General features: G+C 41.9%; 1 protein-coding gene across 2 annotated transcripts in view; it reads left to right on the forward strand.

Moving 5' to 3' along the window:
* Positions 1-7,910: 7,910 nt before the first annotated feature.
* PLEKHD1 (pleckstrin homology and coiled-coil domain containing D1) overlaps positions 7,911-18,837 on the forward strand; it is a 41,473-nt gene continuing 30,546 nt past the window's right edge. For both annotated transcript variants that reach the window (XM_036734663.1, XM_036734662.1), the window contains exons 1-4: positions 7,911-8,276; positions 17,107-17,200; positions 17,832-17,921; positions 18,649-18,725. In XM_036734663.1, the coding sequence (XP_036590558.1) occupies positions 8,128-8,276; positions 17,107-17,200; positions 17,832-17,921; positions 18,649-18,725 (410 nt within the window). In that variant the 5' untranslated portion in view covers positions 7,911-8,127. The remainder of the gene's footprint in view (positions 8,277-17,106; positions 17,201-17,831; positions 17,922-18,648; positions 18,726-18,837) is intronic.

Genomic DNA, 18,837 nt, shown 5'->3' on the forward strand with positions numbered 1-18,837 from the left:
TTCTTATACAAATGAATGCTTTTTAATGCTATTTTTTATAAATGCATATGTTTAGTGCTATAAAATTTGCTTTCTGTGGCACATAGTATTTATTTTGTGGAGTCAGGTTCCATGGCTTTCAGCAAAGACCTCTGATGAACAGTAACACTTAGGGGTGTTGGAAAGTGCCATTTTCCAACCTTGTCTACTAAGTAACAAGGCTTTTTTCTCCTGGCTCTGTGGGAGAAATCACTAAGGGCTAGGTTGGTCTAGAAAAAGATGTGGGGTTGAGCTAGGCTTTGAAAAATGGGTAAAATTTAGACCATCTGAGTGGGAAAAAACTGAGCCTCCAAGGTTGGGGAAGCAAGATAAAAGGAAATAGCTTCATTACCAAGGCCCTGGTCCACTTGTAATAAATTGGCTTTTTGTAGAGCTAGTATGTTTCTTTCTGTAGGCTAACAACCCTTCTTCTTGGCAGTAGGAACAAGGTTAAAAGTTCCAAATTCCTTGTTACTAATTTTCTTGTTCTTCTGTTTCAGGCTATTTCATATACCTATGTATATAGGTATTGTTTCCACATACCAGCCAAGAATCTATCAAATCAAGAGAGATTCACCTAACTCTAGATGTGTGTAATTAAGCTTCAGTCTTCAGGACCACTCAGGAGGAATCCATTTTTTTTTTTAGTTTCAGTTGTTGGCTATTTCCTCCTAAAGCTCTTCTGAACTCCTAGTTTCAGTGTTTGGCTTTATTGTTATTGGACTTGTGCCAAGGACCTTAGACCTATTTCCTTGACAATATTCTTGTTCCAGAGTTTATAGTCTCTTGGATTAGCCAAATAACCTCTGTAAATTGTTTTACCCTTCAGCTCTCTCTGTTGTAGGACATAGCATGTTGGATTTATGGGAGCCATATACTTAGAGGAACCTACAAATAACTTTTCTTCACCCACTACTTCCTGTGATTGCATCCCCTAAGCAAAGGAAAATAACTACAGGATGTCTCAGGTGGACCGCTGCGTTGTAGTATCTCTACTCTTCTAAAAAGAGTTGAGTCTGCTGGCAACAGCTTAAAAGGGATGATTCTAATAGGGAGTAGCTACTAAGCATCTTCTGGGAAGACCACTGAATGGTCCAGTATTCTAGATTCTGCAAAAGACTTGTTACCTTTTTTGTAGACCTTGGAATGGGAGGTTTGGGTTTAGAGATACGAAAAATCAATATTGTAAACCTCATACAGAAACTGAGGTACACAGCTGTGGAGCAACTTACTAATAAATGGCATTTGGTCTTAGTTAAAACACAGTCAGCTCCAGGAGGAGAATTTTCTACCCCATGATTTACGATATATCTTACCATTTGAAAATATCACCTCTGTGGTCTTTCTAGTTTTTATCTCACTGGTTTCCCAGCTCTGCTTCCCTAAGACATATACTATGAGCTTGACTAGTGGAACTGCTAGAAATGTAGCCAGCTTAGCTAAGGTCATGGGGGGAGGAAGGGGAGGGGCAGGGGGGAAGAAAATGGTCCCTAGGAGATTTGCTGGTATTCTCCATCTCTGTGTTTTCTTGATTTTCCATGGGTCTGCACCATTACAGTGCATCCCCCCTACTCTTTTACTTGGTACTCAGCTGCCACCACCAGGCTTCGGTACCCATAGTAACCCTTTATCAAGGCCACCATTTTCTCTCCCTTCAGGGACCATACTCTGGGGAATAGTCACTTCTTCTCCCAGTAGAACTGTATCCTTACATCCTGTGCTTGGAGACTGCTGCTTCTGACCCTCCCTCCCTCCACATAACATACCCCAAACCCCAAAACCTCCCCTATTTTTGTTCTGAAGTAAGAATTCCTAGTTACAACTCTGACGGGGATCCTAGAATTCAGAGCTGGGAGGGACCTTAGACCATTTTACATTTTACAAAGGAAGAAACAGGTTTAGAGGGATTAAGAGGGTTGTCCAGAGCAGGAATTTAAAACAAGGTTCTCAAATCTCTTTCCACTGGAGCACTTGTGCTGAACTAGAGCAAAATTTACATCTGCTATCAGAACAGTTTATAGCTCATTCTCCATGAAGTTGGGACAAAAATGATGAACCATATAATGAGACCCTTGTAATTCAAAGTTCTCAAGAGTAAGAACTTCATGGATACTATGTAGCTGTGTGATTGACGCTCAGAAAGTTGTATGGGATGATGAGGAAAGCATGTGCTTCTAACACCCTGACTGACATTCTATCCCAACTCTACTGATTCCTAGGATGTTCATAACTTTCCAGAGCACTGCAAACCCTAGAGTTGTTATGGTAATAATAATAATAATAATAATAATAATAATAATAATAATAGCATTTGTATAGCATCGATTATGTGCTAAGCACTTTGCAAAGATTAGATCGAATCATTTGATCTCCGCAATCCTGGGAGGTAGGTGCTATTATCAGCATTTTACAGTTAAGGAAACTGAGCCAAATGGAGGTACTTATTGTATTTATCTTGTACAACAAACACTATTGTATATATCTTATATATGTTGTAGGTGAATGTCTATCTCTGTGCCCATTTTTTCTCCACAGTAGAATGGAAGCTCCTTGAGGACGAGGACTTTTGTTTTCATCTTTGCATCGCCAGTACACGTACATTAGGTGCTTAATAAACCCTTTCTGTTTGACTATAAAAGGTATTCTACAAGTGGTAACATTAAATGGGAAGCAGTTGTTTGCTCTTGGTAGACTGGTAGAGTCTATTAACATGTTAAGTATTTAAACATAGGCCTCTGCTTAGGTCAGATGAAGATTTTCCCCAGTCATCAATGACTGAGGGCAACCTGAGTATGTGATGTTTTACTAACTGTACAAGGGCACCTGAGGCTTGACCTGTAATATCCTTAGCCCGGAATGCCTAGATGGCCCTCTCCTTTACCCTATCGGATCCCCTACTTTTCCTCTCCTCTTTACTATGTAGGATTTCCTACTGATACTCTCCTCTTTACCTCTCAATAATATGAGACTCCTCTGACTGAAAATTACTGACTTTTCAAGAATATACTCAATAAAGAATTTGGGGCTGGTACTAATCTAGTTTGCCATCTGTCAATTTTACTTGTATAGTGTTTAACACTTTAGGGTAAGATTTGGGTTGGAAACATGGTTGATAACCAGTAAAAATGAGGCGAAGAAAGAGGTAGGGAAGATAAAGGCCTTCCTCTAGGCAAAATCCTTCTATAGGGCTATCTCTGGGATAAATGCATGAAAGAGGATACAGCTCAATAGGGAAATTAGAAACCCATATTCCATTTCTAAGTCTGCTGCTAATTTTGCTATGATATTAACTTCCAAAGAACAGCGAATAAGATCATTACATTCAGGCCTGGGTGCCACACTTTAGGTGAAACAAATTACAGGTCATTCTAAGATTCTTGAGATTCACCAAGATAGTGAATGGTCGGCAAACCATCTCATTTGAAGAATGGTTGATGGGAACTGGAGATGTTTAACCTGAAGAAGAAAAAATATGATTGTGATCTTTTATTTTAAGGGATATAAAGTAAAAAGAGAGAAAATTTATTCTGTAATTGTCCTGTGCTCAGAACCCCATCCCAGAGTATTGTGGGGTGGGAGTCTTCTGTGATGTTAACTAAACTCCACTGGGCCCTTTGCTGTTTGAACCAATAGCAGAATGTAACGTCAGTTAGATATCGGTTATCTGATTAGAGTTTTGAGGGATTGTGGAGAAAAAAGACCAGAGCAAAAGGTAGTCTGTAGACTAGATATGTCAGAAAGATCCAGAAGAACTAATATTAAGTAAGGTCAAGTAAAGCCAGATAATCATAGGCCAAGAATTTTTGCCATTGTGGGGATCTAGCTCCTACCCTTCTGTCCTTTCAGATAAGCCTCTTCTACCACTTACATGGGACATAGTTCTGTCAGGACAGGTGACAGTTGGTGTCATGGGTGGGGATGGAGGCAGAGGTAGAACTCAACAAAGTGATCCAGTGTTGCAGGGAGGTAGATTTGAAAGCAACATAAGGTGGAACTTTTTATTAATTAGTTCTGTCCAAAAATGTAATGGGTTGTCTTTAAAAAATGGCATCCCTGGACACATTCCAGGACAGTTCAGAGGACCTCTTGTCAGCAATGTTGTAAAAGGACTTCCTGGAGTTTGGATTTTCTTTTTTCCATGACTACCCAAAGTGTACCATCATGCCCTATAGACTTGAATGAAGAGAATCAGACTGATTGAAATTTCTCCTCCTTTTTACCTCTCAAAATGCTTGTCCATGTCCTCCAGGATGCCCTTCTTCTGTCCTCTCAGTTAGTGTTCTCTCCTTCCTCACCTTAACTTGTATGTATTTGTTGTTATATCCTCCCTAATGAAATGTAATTTCCTTGAGGCAGGTGCTTTTCACTTTATCTGTCTTCCCCAGTATCTTGCACAGTGCCTTCTACATAGTAGGTGCTTAAATGTGTTTGTTAACTTGTTAACAAAGCAAAAAGAATTCCTTAACTGAGAAAGAACTATATTACCTCTAAAGTCTCCTATTCTATAATAAGATTCTGTGGTTCTAGCATAGGAACCAGACACTGGATCTCTCTCTCTGCCTTATAGAAGTCATCAAAATCCCTTGACCCCATAGCACTAAAGGCCCCATATAAAATGTAAAGGTGTTATTCATACATCATCCATGAGGAGAAGCATTTAATATATTTGTCTGAATCCCCCCATCTGGGGTTTTCTTGACAAAGATATTGGAGTGATTGCCATTTCCTTCTTTAGCTCATTTTACAGAAGAGGAAACTGAAGCAAACAGGGTTAAGTGACTTGCCCAGGGTCACACAGCTAGAAAGTGCCTGAGGCCAGATTTGAACTCATGAAGATGATTCTTCCTGACTCCAGGCCCAGTGCTCTATCCACCTGTGTGTTCTAGCTACCTTTCATTAAATATTAGTTCATTTTTGTAAACTTCCACTTTCTAAGCATCCCTGTCCCTAAATGTGTCCTTCATCTGTGATTAGTAGCACTAATGGACAGAGAAGCAGTTAATCTTGATTATTCCTGTTAAGTGGTTAGCAAACTTAAGGGGCAATGAGGTTATAGAACTATAACCTTTGCATTTCTCATTTTCAGCCTAGGGTTACAAATGATTATTGATAGACTTCTGGCCTATAGTTGAAGGGTGGACTATCTCTACTGAGGTGTAAGAGAATGGCTCAGAAATGAATAGAATCGATTTCTGGATTGATTTTTTTTTTTTTTTTGCTGATGTCACTGACTTGTATTGCTTGAGGTGGGGCGAGTTTCTGGACTGTAGTGACAGTGACTTTGGAGCAATGTTGTAAAGTTAACAAAAGGCCTTCAGAGCCTCCCCCCCACCTTGGTTCCCCTACCCAAGTGCTCTGTTGTCCCATATAAGGAAGAAAACTTTGGGGATGATTGGGGGTATCCATTTGGGGGAAGGCCCTAACGGGGAAGGATCGGGGAAGTCAGTGCCCCCAAATACGCATAGATTTCTCTCTTGCTATGATGGATTTGGCTTTCTGGTGTTTGAATAAATGTTTTGGTTCTGTCTTCCATGTGGAGAGTCTGTTATATTTTGCAGAACTATTCAGAACAGCGCCATAGGTGCTGTGAATATCACATTGGTGGACTAGGTGACCTCTAAGATTCTTCCACCTTTAAATCCTATAATCTTGTGAAGCCCTGAAGGAAGCCACCCCCTTTGAGTTAAACTTTGTTTTATTTAAGTGAATAGAAATCCTTGTTTAAAATAAAATTTTATTGATATCTCTTATTATTACATCACCCAAATGGAACCTCCTCCCAGAGATTCTATACTCTGTTGGGCAGCTAGGTGGTATGATGTATAGAGCTCTTAGCTTGGCATCAGGAACACCTGAGTTCAACGCTGACCTCAAACATTTACTAGTTGTATAACCTTGGACAAGACACTTAACCCCCTGTTTGCCTCAGTTTCACAAATGTAAAATGAGGATAATAATAGCCCCTATCTCCCGGGGTTGTTATGAGGATTTAGTGAAATAATATTTATAAAGTGTTTAGCATATAGTAGGCAATATATAAATGCTAACCATCATCGTCATCATTATTATCATTCCCTAGCTACTCAAGCCCCGTTAGGGTCATAACGTTATAGTATTTAGAGCTGGAAAAGGGTTATGGAAATCATCTAGTCCAATCTCTTAAGGCTCAAAGAGTGCGAGTGATTTTTTCAGGGTCGCACAAGTGGTTACTGGTTCAGCCCAATTTTGCTTAAAGGGACTTTTTTATCTGGTAAATAAAAGTGGAGTTATAAAGTATGTGCAGCTATGCCTCTGGGTGTAGAAATGCTAAAGAGGTGAATGGTAAAGTTACTGGAACACTTGGATTCAAGACAAGAAGACTGGTATGAAAGGAGGGTTTGTGGGAAGCAATTTTGCATAAACTAGGTGGGAGCTATAAGCTCCAAATGGATTCATGTATTAGATATGAAGGGAGACGACAAACAAATTACAGGAACAAGGAAGAAAGTACCTTTCAAACTGATGAATTGGAGAAGAGTTCATGATTAAACAAAGGGCTAAAAATATCAGAAGATAACAGACAATTCCAATTACATAAAATATAAAATATTTTGCAGGAACAAAACAAATTTGTAAAGATGAAAAACTTTGAGGGACTTGAGAATTTTGATCAATGATCAATCGTGATTCCAAAGAACCCATGATGAAATATGCTATTCACCTTCTGAAAGAGAGGGCTCAGGGCTCAGGACTCAGTTTGCAGATTGAAACATAATTTTTGGACATTGCCAGTACAAGAATTTGTTTTGCTTGATCATAGGTATTTGTTAAAAAGGTTTTGGTTTTGATTTTCTTTTTTTTTTTTCCAGTGGAGATTGGGAGAGACAGGAGGGAGAGAAAACTGATTTTTTTTTAAATTTTTAAATTAAATTCAAATCTTTTAAAAAATCAAAGAAGTGTTCAATCCAATGGTGTTGGGGTGAGGAGAGTGTGAGAGAGAATATTTCCAGTAGTGACCAAGATGTAAAAACAAAAGGCAGCAATAAAATTTATTTAAAATAAATAGGTTAGGTTAGAAGATTATCTATAAGGCCCCTGACTAGATGGGATGGGGCAGGAACTGTAATTGCTTTTCTTTGTATTGCCAGACCTTAGCACAGTGCCTGGCGAATAGTAGGCACTCCATAAATGCTTGTTGATTTGTCTTGAACTAAGAAGAAAAGGTGAAGCACAACTCTGGGAGGGTAGCCTCCTGTGGTTAACCTTCAAGGAAAGGCTCTTCAACTGTCCAAACCTCCATATCCAACTTGGTTCCCCACGACCCCTCCCCCTTTCGTTAAGGTAATTGGCCTAAGTTTGTTCAGCAGCCTCTGTAACTCCCACCTATCTCTAGGCCATTGCACCTTCTATTTCAGCTTATTTTTTTTTTAAGATCATGAAGTGCTCTATGAATGTAGGTGGTTATTTTAAGAATGCTGGCACAATTCTGACCTTCTGATAGTGGTAGCAGAGAGACCTTCAGAGACTAGCTCAGGGACTCTGATTGGAGTATCTAAAGTGGCCCTTGACTTACCTTTCACTCCTAGCCAATCAAAGGCCACCAGAATTGGGGTGTGTGCGTGGAGGGGCGGGGTGGGGGAGTGAGGGGGTAAGGGAGTGATAAAGGAGAGCTGTTTAGTTGAGACGGATACCAGACTGGCAAAGCTCAAGCATCTCTTCCTGCCTGGGAGCTCCCAGCTGGGATCGTTCCCTCCACCTCCCCTTCTGCCTTCCCCATAAACAGGTTAAGGAACCTGGCTTACTCCATTTCTTCTGGAGGGCGACTGCTCTGCTTCTTCCTCCGTGCCTTGAAAAGCTCTGATCTCCCTGTGGCCGGCTGTCGACCTTTTTGTTTTAATGCACCAGACGTTGAGAGGAAACCTCGCTCATCTCTGCACCCGGGAGACAAGTATCGACTATGCCTTGAACCGCCCAAGGATTGATCCAGTCTGTAGGCTCTCCTCACTTGCCTCTGGCTCCCAGCCATCTTAGACATTGTTATTCTGGGTTGTTGCCTTCGGTCGACTCCCCGCAGCAACTAAATTCAGGGAAGTTTTGAGGAGGGGAGGGGGAAATTCCTCTGAGATAAAAATGTTTGCTTCCAAATCCAATTCAGTTTCTCCTTCCCCTTCCATGGAACAGGCAGATGCCGATGCCCTGGACATCAGCACCAAAGTGCAGCTGTATGGCGTGCTCTGGAAGAGACCCTTTGGGAGGCAGTCAGCCAAGTGGTCCAGAAGGTGAGTTCTGAGGATGCTTGGGGCTTCAGCTGGAATGAGAGTGATGGAGGGGGAAAGAAAGCATGTTTTCTCCAGGGATGGGGGAGGAGTGGGGGGAGAGGGAGAGAAGGGAAGGGGAAAATGGCTCTTGGTTTTGAGGAAACCTTCTCTCGATCAGACAATAAACTGGGAGTGAAGACACTTGACATTTCAAACTGGCTCTGCCTGTGTCTTGTTACATGACCTTGACATCACCTTTTTCCACTTCTCATTTGCCCCTTCTGGAAATTGGTTTCATCACTTGACAATCTTTGTCCCCAAGTGTTCTAAGATAGTAGAATGAAGAGAATATTAGACTTCTGTTTAGGGGATATAAATGGAATTAGTACTTTGAATCAAGGACCAGTCCCAATGCAGACATTTTTTTCAGCTGTGAATTGGGGTCACCTCATACAGAAGGGTTGGGCTGACAGCACCTCTGCTTGGAAGAGATGGGAGGAGACTTCACCATCCCCATGTAGAGCCAGAAGAAATTTTCTTGGAGAGAGACCCTGACTATAAAACCACTTTTGGATTTCACTGACTTCATAAGCCTCACCACGTACCAGTATGCTAGGCTAAGTCCATATTTGTTGGGGACAGACTGGACCAGAGGCATAACTAGAAATTCTGGCATCCAGGGCAAATTCCATCAGTGGAAGGGTAGTACAGACAGACCTTAGAGGAGAGAGTCAACCAGATACAGTCCTTCCGGGAGAAATGGCAGCCTGGCCCTTCCTTTGAACTCCACTGGCCCAGTACCTCAATGCCTTGCCCTCTCCTGGGGCCTAACTTCACCCTCCAAACCCCACAGAGGACTCTGAACAGGGAGAAAAGGGAGAAGATGTTTATCTCCACACCAGCATGAGGAAGAAGTGCTCCCTGTTTAGATGCCTGGAACAAAGCTGCCCCATCCTAGTTTCAGCTCTAAACTGAATAGTTTAATCTTTCCTCTTCTCCCATATGCCCCCAAATCAGGTACTTACTTCAATCTCTTAGGCAAAAGATTAACAAGCCACAGTAGTTGGAAGGGTCTGCTTGTGAAAGTAATGCTTTTAAACGACTTGGGATGGAATGTTGTATATAAAATGTAGTGTATATGCATATATATGTAGTGTATAAAAACTAAGATTAGACTGTTCCCCCTCCTCCCCCTGCCCCCGACCCTGGGGGAGGTCTAACAAGAAACCTTTGGGAAGCTGGACATAGGGCCTGGAAAAAGTCCTGTGGAAATCTAAGATTAAGTGACCCTTTTGATCCCTGGAGGCAGTCAGAGAGCTGTGTACTCTTTTTTTTTTTTTGGAGGGGGGAAGGCAGGGCAATTGGGGTTAAGTGACTTGCCCAAGGTCACACAGCTAGTGAGTGTCTGAACTCAGGTCTTTCTGACTCCCAGCTTTGTGCATTACCCACCGTACCGTCTAGCTGCTTTGGGGGTATGAAGTGACCATATTAGATTGGGCTGCCTGAGCAGTAGTACTCCCTGGGGTTAGAGATTTCCTCTGACCTTCAGAGGCAAAACTATCCCTAGAATATGGCGAAAAGGGGGCATTAACCCAGGACATGTGGCATAGTTAACAAGAGAAAGAATCCCCTCCGCTCCCCCTCCATAGATGATTCCTTCATGCTGCCTATAGTCCTGGTGACACCTCCTCCTTCTGACCAACGCCCCTTCGTCATGCTTACACTCTAGGTTCCAGTGATCTCAGCTGTCCTCTGATAACATCAAATCCACCAATTTAGAGTCAGAGGGTTAGAAATGGAAACGCCTTCATCTTTCAGATGAGGAAACTGAGGCCTGGAGAAGTGACTTGCCCAAGACCACACAGGTGACAGAGTTGGGATTCAAACCCACAAACTCTAAATTGCAAGTTCTTTCTACTGCATCATGATGCTTCATGATTTCACCAGCATTATGCTGGGCAGGGGAGGAGGGGCCCCAGCACAGATTTGCCCCAGGACTTGAACCCTACTAAGGAATCATCCCACCCCACAGATACCAGCATCCCATCAAGCTAAGTTTTTGGAGAGTAGAGAAGAGTGCAAGTTTCTAATCCTCTGGGATTTGGAAAGGAAATAAAAATCTTCCCAGCATTGCCAGATTGTAGAAGAGACCCAGCCTCCCACTTTGCAAAGTGGAGCAGCTCTACTCCCTTCCCTCTCTCCCCATGGTGGGCCACACACAACTGCAATAAGCAATATCATTAGAACCATCAATGCCCTCTTGACAGCGCACTTGTCTTTAAAAGGTTCAGTGCTCTGGAATGTCAGGGGAAGCATAAATAACTAATAGGAGAGGATGAATCTGGTGCGCTGAGCTTTTCTTCACAGCTGTAGTCAATCCTCTTTTCTGAAATTGTTTCTGGCCTGGTCATCTTCTTCCTTGGTTCAAGGATGTCTTCTTCATCTTTTCCCAAGACTCTCAGCCATGACAAAAACAGCTGGATGCTCATTAAGTTAAATTCCTTCTCCTAAAAGCAGCAAAAAAGCCATAGAGACGTAAATAGAGACAGAGACAAAGAAACTGAAAGAGAGAGACAGAGACAGAGAGAGACAGAAAGAGAGAAAGATTCTCCCATCACTGCCCAAGTAGTTCTACATTTGTGGGAACTGGAAGAGGATGGCAAAGGAGATTTTCTGCTGGGAAATTAGTTTCTTTTGCAATTTCTAGAAAGATAAGGGACTATTTCTGAAATGATGGAAGGATTAGAGGAAATGCTGGGAATTGAAAATACGATGAATTTATATTTGCATCATTTATAAAACCCTTTGACATTTGTGAAAGGTTAACATATTTTAGTGGAAAAACTACTGCTGGATTTGGGGGTCAAAGGACTTGAGTTCAAATCCCCATTTTTCACCTCCTTTGCTATTTGATACCTGTATGACTTAATTTCTCTGGGCCTCAGTTTCGTCATTTATAAAATGAGAGGATTGGACTCAATGACCTCTAAGGTCTCTTCCAGGTCTAAATCTAGGAGCCCGGGAGCTTAAAGGATTGTAAACAGCAGGAGAGGTGGGTACCATTGGGGTAGTAACGGGAGTGACATGGCAAAGAGTAGTAGATCAGGCTCAGTGTAAATCAGTGAGTCAGCAGACTGGCTGGCATTGGGCCAGATGCAAAGCAGCATGTTCCTTCATGAGTAAGCAGTTTCCAGAGGTCTCTGATTCTGCATTCCCCTCCTCCCAAAACCTCCACAGAGGTAGGCAGCGGTATCACCTTCCTTCTCTTGTAGTCTCGGAGATGACTCTCTGAGGATGCACAAAGTGGGATCAGCTTTATTAATCTAAAGTACTAGTGGAGAAAGATCAGAGTTGAAATGTGTTATAGTGAGAAATAGGAAGGTAGGAAGGAAAGGCTTTGGGCCCAGAAATTCTAATGCCAGCTCTGAGATTTAATTGACCTCTGTCTGCTTGCAAAGCTGTGATGCTGAACTTCAAAGGACTGTAAAAAGAACCTAGGTTTTCTTCTAAAGTCCTTGGCCCCTCCATAGGATATAATCTAATATGATTCTAAAACTATTGGGTCTCGCTTTTTCTTTCACCTTCTAACTTGGCCTTCCCCAACAAACATTGGCTGGGAATTTGTTGTGGCTCGTGAACATAGCAATGCCAATATGGATGGCTGATACTAATAATGGGCAGCTAGGTGGTGCAGTGGATAGAGCACCTGGCTTGGAATCAGGAAAGTTCATCTTCATGAGTTCAGATCCAGCCTCAGACACTTACTAGCTAATGTAACCCTGGGCAAGTAATTTAACCCTGTTTGCCTCAGTTCCTCATCGGTAAAATGAGCTGGAGGAAAGTAATGGCAAACCACTCCAGCATCTTTGCCAAGAAAATCCCAAATGGAGTCACAGACATGACCGAAAAATGACTCACCAACAATACTAATAATAATTTCTTCTAATAATAGTGATAGGAAACAGCTAGATGGCCCAGTGAATATAGCGCTGGAGTCAGGAAGTCCTGAATTCAAATTCATCCTTTGACACGTACTAGCTGTGTGACCTTGGGCAAGTCACTGAACTTCTGTTTGCCTTAATCCACTGGAGAAGGAAATGGCAAACCACTCCAAGATCTTTGCCAAGAAAATCTCACGAGTCATGAAGAGTCAGACACAATTGAACAACAAAAATTAGCAGTAATATGACATCTTTCTTTATTGAAAATGGTCTTTACCCGCTCTCTGTGATACCTCCCTCCCCTACCTTCCACTTTGAGAATTATGTTCTGGTTACTTAGTGGTCACACTGTTGATACTGCTAGGTGAAGCCCTTTGAACAGTGGTTTGGTAATCCCTTGGAACCCTCCAGAATAAAAGGATCTGCTACGCTACCCTAAAGAGTTCAGCAAAGATAACTAATGCAGGGAAACAACAAATACCTCTTTAGAAGTAAATCCCAGGGGAGTCAGGAACCCTAAAAGAGTAGGTCAGAATTCTTTAGTTCTCCTGTTACTGTCCAAACCCCCTAGCCTGACTAGTTCTCACACAATTAAATTCCCGGCCGGGCTTACACATAAGAGGTATCATTGACTATCTGTGTGGCATGATAAAGGCCCTGCTAAAAGCTGCTCCCTCTCCAAAAATATTTCTCCCACTGGCTTGTTGCTGTGCCTATAAATTCCCTCTATTTGGAGTTAAGACCTTAGGGGTTTCAAGGGTCCACTTTTTTTTTCAGGTTTGGGATAGTTATTTATTTCTTCTATACATTAGTAATACTCAACATATGTAAGATCTATAAGCATGCATTTACAGAAAGACAAAACAGGATTCAGTAATTTATAACAACTTTTAGACTCTTCTAAGATGTTAAGGCCCCCAAACCATCAAAACATAAAGCCTTTGACAGAACTGCTGAATAGGCTTTTTTTTTTTTTTTTGCATTGCACCTTAGCTCCATGTGGTCCAAACAATTCAAAGCAGGTACATGTCTTCTGACAAATCAGACCAGGAAACTGAGCTCTATTTCCCCCATCAGTGGTGCCCTTTCTAATACAACTCCTTCTGCTACCAGTTAGTTCAGAGCAAGGGACCCAGGATCTTCAACACCTTGAATTCACAAAATAGTCTTCAAGATTACATGTGTACATCTCAGCATCACTCTCTGGTCACCTGTACTTTGGAGAGAAAAAAACCCCCACAAAGTAGAAAAGGGAGCCAGGGGCCCCAGGCCCAGTCTAAATTTCCCTAGCCAAACACCTGCTCTATCTAGATGCCTTTTTGTGAGCATTTGTCATGGGGCCAAAGTGGGGGAAAGGGTAGCCCCTCCTCCCATCCAAGGGTCCACTTTTAAAACTGAAAATGTTATGTGGAGAAAGCAAGCTTTAAGATGGGCACCTAGGTGGTGTAGTAGATAGTGTGCTGGACATGGAGACAGGAAGACTCCTTTTCATGTGCTCAAATCCAGCCTCAGATACTTTCTAGCTATGTGACCCTGGGCAAGTCACTTAACCCAGTTTGCCTCTGTTCCTCACTTGTAAAAATGAGCTGGAGAAGGAAATGGCAAACCACTCCAGTATCCTTTCCAAGAAAATCCCAAATGGGGTCACAGTGTTGAATACGACTAAAAAATTAACTCAGCAACAAACGAATTCTGTTAGTTTGCCTCTCAAGTCAATAACCTTGAAAGACAATCTATTGATAAACCCAAAATATATAGAAGTGAGGAAGTAGTTTGACTAGACTTTCTATGTATATGTCTCATGAAAAAACGTAGATGAGAACTGCCCAGAATTAAGAGGTGTGGAGGGAATAACCACAAGAAAGAAATCATAGATCACTCAAAGTAAATATAAAAAGGCCTTTGTGGAATTAGACAAGAAACTATGGTGTATAGGAGGCAGCCCTGTAGCAGAAAGGTCACTACTTTCTGATTTGAAGTTAAAAGACCTGCATTTGAACTAGCCATGTGACCTTGGGCAACTCCTCTCTAAGCCTCAGTTCCCTTATCTGTCAAAAGAAGGTAATACTAGCACTGCTGACCTTGTGGGCTTGTGAAACAGGTGCTTTGTAAACTGGCTCAGGACAGATAATTGTTAAATTTTCAGTGCGAGTTTTTAACCTATGGAATGATACAAATTTGGGCTTGATTTGTTGGTTGTCTAGAATTAATATGATGGAGAAAATATTAATATTAATAATGCAGAATAAACCTGAAAGTATGTCCTGCATACATTTTTTTGTTTCAGAGAGCCGGGTGTTAAATCATTTACCAGTATACTTCTGTGTAAAACATTCTTGGTATACCAGGATCTGTGCTGGTTTGCAATGAAATGAAATGAGACATATATGGATCATCTAATTGGCAAATTGATGGATGTTTACTTACTCGTAACATAGAAAGGATATTCAATGAGGCCTGTCAATTTTGTAACATCTCCCGTATATGACTTCTTTCCTTTGACACTTTTCCTTTGACATCACTATCATGGCATCATCACCTAAGTGGACAAACTGATCTTCCTAAAGTGCAGGTCTGACTATGTTAACTCAAGTGGCTCCCTATTACTTCTGTGATCAAATATAAAATCCTCTACCTGACATCCAAAGCCCTTCATAAACTACCCCTACCTCCTACTTTTCCAGTTTTCTTTCTGCTTATGCCCCACTGCGTGGTCTTTGATCAGGGCCTCCTTGCTATTCTTCAAACAAGACAGTCCATCTCCCAAATCTGGGCATTTTTACTGGGTGTCCTCCATGTCTGGCGTTCTCTCCTGCCTCATCTCCACCTCCTGGTTTAGTTCAAGTCCCAGCTAAAATCCTGCCTTCTATAGGAAGCTTTTTCTGATCCCCCTTAATTCTAGTGCTTTTCTTCTGTGTATTAGCCTGTATATACCTTGTTTGTACATAATCGTTTGCAGATTCTCTCCCCCACTAGAGTATGAGTTTCTTGGGAGCATGTGTTTTGCCTTTCTATGTTTCCCCAGCACTCAGCACAGTGCCTGGCACATAGTAGGCCCTTAGCAAATGTTTCTTATTGTTGGTTCTTGATACTATACTGGTTCATCCCTCTTCTTTTCTACATAGCAATAATAATAATAGCTAGTATTTATATCGCTAAGGTTTGCAATGTACTTTACATATGTTATCTCAAAGGTATGTTCACTCTAATTCCCTATTCTGTTACCCTTATTCCCTAGGCCACTTTTTCCACTCCTGCTCCCTTCAGCAATTTTTACACTGTGAGTCTCAACCCCATAGAGGAACAGAAAAGCTGTGTCCATCTGGGTGCTTTAGCCCTCTGAAACAATCCAGTCAGTCAACAAGCATTGATTAATTGCTTACTATATTCCAGCTAAGCTCTGAGGATACAAAAAAACCCCAAAAAACCCAACACAGTCCCTGCCTTCAGGGAGTTCATATTCTGATACTGGAGGACAACATGCAAACAATTATGTGCATATAAAATATAAACAAAGGAATTATGGTAATCTCAGAGGAAAGGCACCAAAAGGGGAGGGGGGCTGCATAGGGAGAGGTGGAGGACTAGGGGAGAACCAGGAAAAGTTTCTTGTAGAAGGTAGGAATTTAGCTGAGTCTTGAAAGAAGCCAGGGAAGCCAGTGGGGGTGAAGGAGTACATTCCAGGTCTGGAAGAGGGGGTGGGGAATGGAACAGGACAGTCAGTGCAAAGATACTAATGAGCGATGGAGTATGTGTATCAATGTGTATAGTTTCTTGTTGTCAATATTGCCAGCACTTAGCTCAGTATCTTCTACATAATAGGTAATTAATAAATCCTTGTTTAACTGAATTGAAATTAGGGGATCTCAAATATAATGGCATTCATCCCAGAAATTGAAGCCAAGCGGGAAATTGGGTTATCAAAAGTAAAAAACTAGGACAGTGAGATGTCAGCAAAAACATGGGTATGTAATGTAAATAGATTCCTGGTTTCATGTACAATTCTCCTTTTTTTTTTAAAATTACTCAACTTTTTAAAAAAATTTAATATTTTATTTTTTACATGTAAAAACAATTTTTAACCTTCATGTTTTACAATTTTGAGTTCCAAATTCTCTCCCAACCTCCCTCCCCTCTTTCATCACAGAGAGGGCAAGAATTTGATAAAGGTTACGTATGTGCAGTTATGTAAAATATATTTCTATATTAGTCATGTTGTGAAAGAAAGTGTGTTTACTTTTACTAGCAATTCAGAGAACACATATATCCAAAACAAACAAAAAATTTAATCAAACAGTTAAATAAAATTACATAGAATGATCCCACATGTACACATAGGGTATACTTTCCAACAGACTACCACATCCATAATAAAAATATCTGCTTCTTTTCAATTTCTGCCTGTTGCTCCATGTTTCTACCCTCTGGGGCCAAGCAGAACAAAGTGAAACCCTTCTCCACGTGATAACTTCAACTATTTGAAGATAGCTATCATATCCCCTAATAAATTTTTTCTCCAGGCTAACTAAACATTTCTTGTTCTTTCAGCTGGTTCTCATATGACATGGACTGAAGGTTTTTTCGCCATCTTGGTTGCTGGATACTTTCCAGCTTATCATTGTCCTTCTTCAACCATGGTTGAACATGCCCCCAGAGGTTCTGGGCTATCTCTTAGAGGAAGAAGTAGAAATGTTAGTAACCTATTGATACAACAACACAGGAATGCCTTGGGGGCCATGTCATTCCAAAATTTGTAGTGACTACTATTGGGAGCTAGGGAGGTATATGGTGCCAGTGGAAGATCTTTACCATTCACTATAGCATCAACCCTATACATTCTCTTCTACCCAAGGTACTTTCTTGACTCTCTTTCCTTCTCCTTGTTCTCTTCCCCCTGGTCTCCACTTCAGGTTTTTCATCATCAAAGAAAGCTTTCTGCTTTACTACTCTGAAAGTGAAAAAAAAAGCTTCGAAAGCAATAAATATTTCAACATCCATCCTAAGGTGAGACCATCAGCATTTCATGCTAGGAGCTGAGGATGGGGGCCTGGGGGTAGGAGAAGGGGGGAGCAGTTTGGGGTGGGTGGGTGGGAAGGGGGGTGTTAAAGTGAGGAGAGGGCACTACAGGGGCAGTGAAGATCCTATGTCCTGGGTTTTCACAATAGTACTGATTTCAAAATAAGGAAAATAGTTTTAATGAGGCTTTGCAAAACTAGTAGCTTTTGCCAGACTATGTGTCCTGGTTTTGTATTTGGGTAGGATAATAAAAAACGTCACCATGGGTAAAGTGGACTTGGGTCTAGGTAGGACCTCATACTTGAAGGAGTTTGAGATTGGGGCATCATGGAATCTCTGGGAACTGCCTAGGAACTAGGAACCTGTCTGCTGAGAAATAACTGGGTCATCTAAATCCTCCTAAGATAGGAAAGTTGCCCAGGGGGCTGCAAAGAGAGTATATTAGTCTTCTTCTTCAGGTACCCCCTCCCTTCACCATTAATAACTCCAATCCTCTGCTTAAGGGCCCCTCTATCTGGTTTCCAGTCTGGGGTTCTCAGAATAATGTGTTTCAATAGAATACCCCAGTCAGTCTGACTTCTAGGCTAAGGTGGGTGATATATTCTGGTCATCCAATCAGGGTGTCATACCTCTGGGGGGCTGTCTAGTGGAAGCCAAAGAAGAACCCAACATGCCCTATGCGATGAAGATCTCTCACCAAGACTTCCATGTGAGTAAAACTTCCTCTTCCCTGGCTTCCCAGGCTAGTACACTAACTCCCCCTGTAACATCTTCCAGATCCATAGATCAGGAACAACTCAGGCAATGCCATTGGCTTCTATCTACTCAAAAAAATGCCCAAACGGTTTGTGTCACATCTTGATCACTCTCTACTGAGATAATTAGTGAAGGACTATTGGATTAATGAAGGGCTATGACCCTCTCACCCTCTTTCTTTCTTGGGATGCCAAACATTCCCAGCATTGTCACTGACCCATCTGAAGAATAGACAACATTACCAAAATTTCCTCTGTTTTGGAAGCTGTGTTTTCCTGTGTTTTGGAGGAGTGTGGGTGAGGGCCAGAGGGTGTTTATCGCACATGTGCCTCTGACAGGACGAGAGACAGTTGAAAGGTCAAGTGTTCTTTGCCCATGTGCGCCCTGGTGAGACTTAGCAGCGTGTGGATAGTGGAATATTTTTAAGTTTTGGAGGGGGGTGTTTACATGGACTTGAGGAGGACCACAAGCAGGAACAGACCCTTCTGTCAAGAGAGTACTTACTCTAAGTATTTGGCTACTGTCCTTGTTGAATTCAAGGACCTTACCTGCCCACACCAGTACGGAAGAGAGGAGAGCTAGGAGAAAGGAGACAGTCATGCTGAGCCTTCCTGATGGACACTGATTCACATGTGCCAAACCCAGTGTCTCCCTCTGCCCTTGCTTTGTTGTTCCCTCAGGGCAACATTGTGCTGGCTGCAGAATCAGAGTTTGAACAGATCCAGTGGCTGGAGATGTTGCGAGAATCTGGCAAAGTGTAAGTGTCCGGGATGGTAGAGGAAGATGGTGTCCAGAGAGGGTAGGAGGGAGGTGGTTGCTTTGGGGGAGGGAAGGAGGAGTAGGGATCTACCAGCTGTGGACTGATTCTG

This window comes from Trichosurus vulpecula, chromosome 8, assembly GCF_011100635.1.
Source record: "Trichosurus vulpecula isolate mTriVul1 chromosome 8, mTriVul1.pri, whole genome shotgun sequence".
Lineage (NCBI taxonomy): Eukaryota > Metazoa > Chordata > Mammalia > Diprotodontia > Phalangeridae > Trichosurus > Trichosurus vulpecula.